This window comes from Priapulus caudatus, unplaced genomic scaffold (genome assembly GCF_000485595.1).
Source record: "Priapulus caudatus unplaced genomic scaffold, Priapulus_caudatus-5.0.1 Scaffold470, whole genome shotgun sequence".
NCBI lineage: Eukaryota > Metazoa > Priapulida > Priapulimorpha > Priapulimorphida > Priapulidae > Priapulus > Priapulus caudatus.
Genome location: NW_014577531.1, coordinates 60082 through 63730, shown reverse-complemented (window position 1 = coordinate 63730; position 3649 = coordinate 60082). Strand labels below are relative to the sequence as shown.

At 40.0% G+C, this 3649-nt stretch overlaps 2 protein-coding genes across 2 annotated transcripts in view; both read right to left on the bottom strand.

Annotated features, from left to right (window-relative positions):
- Window positions 1–909: 909 nt before the first annotated feature.
- Window positions 910–3388, bottom strand: LOC106810748 (uncharacterized aarF domain-containing protein kinase 1-like). The gene is made up of 6 exons (XM_014814191.1): window positions 3371–3388; window positions 3117–3275; window positions 2629–2745; window positions 2304–2447; window positions 1965–2159; window positions 910–1622 (listed from the first exon to the last, which is right to left on the bottom strand). Exons 1-6 carry the CDS (start codon window positions 3386–3388, stop codon window positions 1272–1274), a joined length of 984 nt encoding a protein of 327 aa, XP_014669677.1. The 3' UTR covers window positions 910–1271.
- A 71-nt stretch (window positions 3389–3459) lies between these two features.
- LOC106810746 (organic cation transporter 1-like) overlaps window positions 3460–3649 on the bottom strand; it is a 29316-nt gene continuing 29126 nt past the window's right edge. Inside the window, exon 4 of the mRNA XM_014814190.1 lies at window positions 3460–3466. Coding sequence (XP_014669676.1) covers window positions 3460–3466 — 7 coding nt within the window. The remainder of the gene's footprint in view (window positions 3467–3649) is intronic.

Here is a 3649-nt window from a genome sequence, read left to right as displayed (position 1 = left end):
TCTATTGGATAACGTCGCAGGTACTATGAAGCAATAGTGCCCGCGCTTGCGCGACGCATTGTTATTATAACGCATTGTGTTCACGTCACGAATCTCCTGCGTCTGGGCGCCACGCAAGAGTTTCGAATTAATGGCGGTTGTGTTTGTGTCGAGCGTTTTGTTACATCGAATGCACCGGCAAATTAGGGAGTATAAAGAAGGTATATAAGCATGAAAAGTAAACAGAAACACTAACTGTATTTTCATAAGTTTTATTTTGTACAAATAACACACAAATATACTACTTGCTGGTGCTAGAAATTCGTGACGTACACATGCAGTTTAATACAAATTGAAAAAATTGTTCGTTGACTTTGTCTTATTCACTTCATATTTGCCGAGTAGATTGCAAAGTCATGTGATGCACTAAAAACATTAATGCGTGTTGTTGGGGGCACTATGCTGTCATAGTGTTGCTTTGGGAAGGAATAGTGCCCTCGCTACCGCTCGGGCACTATACCTTCCCTCAGCAACACTACGAGAGCATAGTGCCCCCAACAACAGGCATTAATATATAAATATGATCAATGGCTTACACATTTCGTTTTTCGGTGTCGGTTTGCCACTGAACAACTAACACTGTTAAGTGCTTACTGCCAATACTTCAGAGCCGAGTGGGTTACTATTGTTTTGTAGTGTTTCAAAGCATTGTAGATGTTTGGATTTGGAGCTCCATTGCAATCTTCTACTTTAATAGGATGAAAAGGGAGGGCATGCGTGGTACTTGTGGGTAAAGCCAACGCATTTATAAAACTACAATGACTTTGACATCCAATATAGTTAGGAAAACAATGGGCAATCATTCTTTGCTGACTTGGGCTGAAACTTGTTATGAACGATAACTATTGGTCGACCACTGAGATCTTGTAGTTCGCTTTCACCATTATATTCTAAACGTGCCATAATGTCGGATGACATTTATGTATTCTATAAAATGTTAAATGACACATGAACAGACTGGAAGTATTATTACAACTTTATACGATATCGGTGCTTCCTCAACTACTGAACAAGCACAACAAATACAATTATGTTCTCATCAAAAATACCACAGGCAAATATTAACTTAGCATGTGTCACATATTTTAAATCACAGAAAATTATTGCACACTCACCATTAAAATGATGCAAAATGGTGCAGTCACGATGCAAGTAATTTTGTGTGTCTGACTGCAATGAAATTATAGTAATGTCTCTCTCGCACCCACTGATGCTTTGCAGTAAAAGTTTGTCTACGCGACTGCAAATCTGCTGGTGAGCCAAACAATGAGAGCGGAGTCGCTCCAGCGCAGCAGCAGCTCGTAGATGTCTATACGTAGCAGGGTCCAGTGCTTCGCACAGGCAACACGAACCCGGCACCAACGCGAGCCGCACTGGTGGTGGCGCCACTCGTACACGGCACGCACGCAGTGCCGCGCCATCGTCAGGAAGTAGCCGGTGCTCGCCTGGATGCCGTGGCTGTACTCGATGCCACGCAGAAGGTCGTTGGCCTTTAGGATGAGCAGCATCTCCCTGCTAACACGGCTTAACACGTCCGTTATCTGCGGTAGGTACAGTGCTGCCATCTGCTGTATCTCTGCATTCTGAGATAAATATGATACGAAATCATTATCAGCGTGTGATGGATGTGGTGAAATGGATGTCAATTGCCAGGGAGCCTATTATAGACTCCCTGCAATTGCCTTTGTTTTTTAATCTTGATATATAGTCCCTCTCTGTGTGAGAATACGGAATAAAATGGCTGGTTTAGTATTGTGGCTTCCCTCACCACTCTCTCGCTACGGAAATATTTAAGTGATACTGATCTAATGACTAAATAAAATATAACCAAAACCGTCCAAACAACTAAGAACAACCCTAACAATATCACCAAACATTTCACGTGATAATGAAAGAATAAATTAACAACATCTACAAGAATGTACCTCTTCGGCTGTTACTTGTTTGCTTATGCCACTTGAGATCGATTTCCAACTCCTAGCTGTGATCATGCATGACAGCAATTGGTAGAGATCACCAACTCCTAAGCGTGTAGCATATTTCTGGATTTTCTCGACATCCGAAGCAATCAAGGACAGCCACAGCTTCGAATAATTAACCCTGAAGTAACTGGTCAGTGTCTGAAATGGAAATGGAATGTCCAGTTTCATCTTACATAAAAAAATCCATTTTGAATGAAGATGATCTTCAACCTGTCATTAATTACGCTACCATGATTAACTGTAGCCCATGACGTCAGATATATAAGATAACATTAAACATACAGCATAAAGACCATGGTCCAGCAGAACTATCTGGGTTCCCTGTGGAGTCTTCTTTACCAGTACGTTGCCAGGATGGGGGTCACTGTGCACGTAACCCTGCACAAATATCATCTCGCTGTACATCTTGCTGAGATTTTTAGTGACCTACAAACGAATCAAAAGCAGTAGTTCAGGTCACAAGACCGAAAAAAACAAATTGCTTCTCTGCCTTTGCTGCCATTTACGATTGCATGGGCAAAGTCCATATCATGATTACATAATATTTAAGCAACTTACACTGCCATATTGGATATTTTTGCCACATCATTGTGAATATTCTTAATACCTCAGTGATGCAAATGTCATGTTTCTTGATGTAATCCTTGTCATTAACTTGGCCACCATCACAAAACTCCATTGTCAGCACTCGCTCCGTTGTCAAATCCCACACTATTTTTGGCACCTAAAATCGAAGTGCACACTGCTTAACTGTCAATACGTTGTCATTTTTACATAAAATTTATCAATTCAGGAATATGTCCTGTGCAACACAATACTTGTTTAGCTGTTGAATACTTAAATATACGGAAATACTTTAACATATTAAATAATTGGAAAGACATTATTTGACATACTACGAAGAGGATATAATGTAAGAACTCGATATGGGACAACTATGTGGAACAGTCTTGTGATCTGGTATTCTAGCTTACTCATAAAATACTATTTTTAGGTAAAATTGTGATAATTATCATCATCAATAGTTACTCCTTGCTGACTGCATGGATCAAATGCATGTGCAAAATGCATGGTCAAATGTGAATTTAACCCGACCTTCAGGAAAGAAAATTGCTTAAGCATCCTTGCCACCCTCTCAGCGTTATTTCCTTCACAGACGAAATCAAGCTCTAATGGTAGGTTTCTTTTTGTCTCATCTACTAGCCATTGAAACTTGAATTCAGGAAAGATCCACGACACAACATTGACGAGGACCTGAAATAATTAGTATAGCTATATGTTAATAACCAGATAACATGAAAGGACAAGTGAACAACTATAAATGCATCAAAAACCACGTGCACATTCACACAGGGATAAAAGGTCATTATCATTGACGGGCAACAACAAAGGAATGCCCCCACATAACAAATCATTTGATATTAACAAGAAAAGTGTTTTATATACTATATTGATAACAACAAAGCTAATTCAGCATCTTAGCTAGGCTCATATAGGGTCTATGTCCCCCAGGGTACTGCCGCAACATACCCTGGGTACGGTCCGGTATACCGGAACCTACCCTGGTAACTATCTGATATGGTTAGGGTTAGGGTTATCAATCATTAATCATTAATCATTAATGATAT

What these genes read in the sequence shown, in the direction of transcription:
- LOC106810748 (XM_014814191.1), bottom strand. An exon ending in AGCAATTTTCTTTCCTGAAG is followed by an intron (nt 2,746 to 3,116) that starts GTCGGGTTAAAT and finishes CTTCGATTTTAG; the next exon opens with GTGCCAAAAATAGTGTGGGA. An exon ending in AACAAGTAACAGCCGAAGAG is followed by an intron (nt 1,623 to 1,964) that starts GTACATTCTTGT and finishes TATTTATCTCAG; the next exon opens with AATGCAGAGATACAGCAGAT.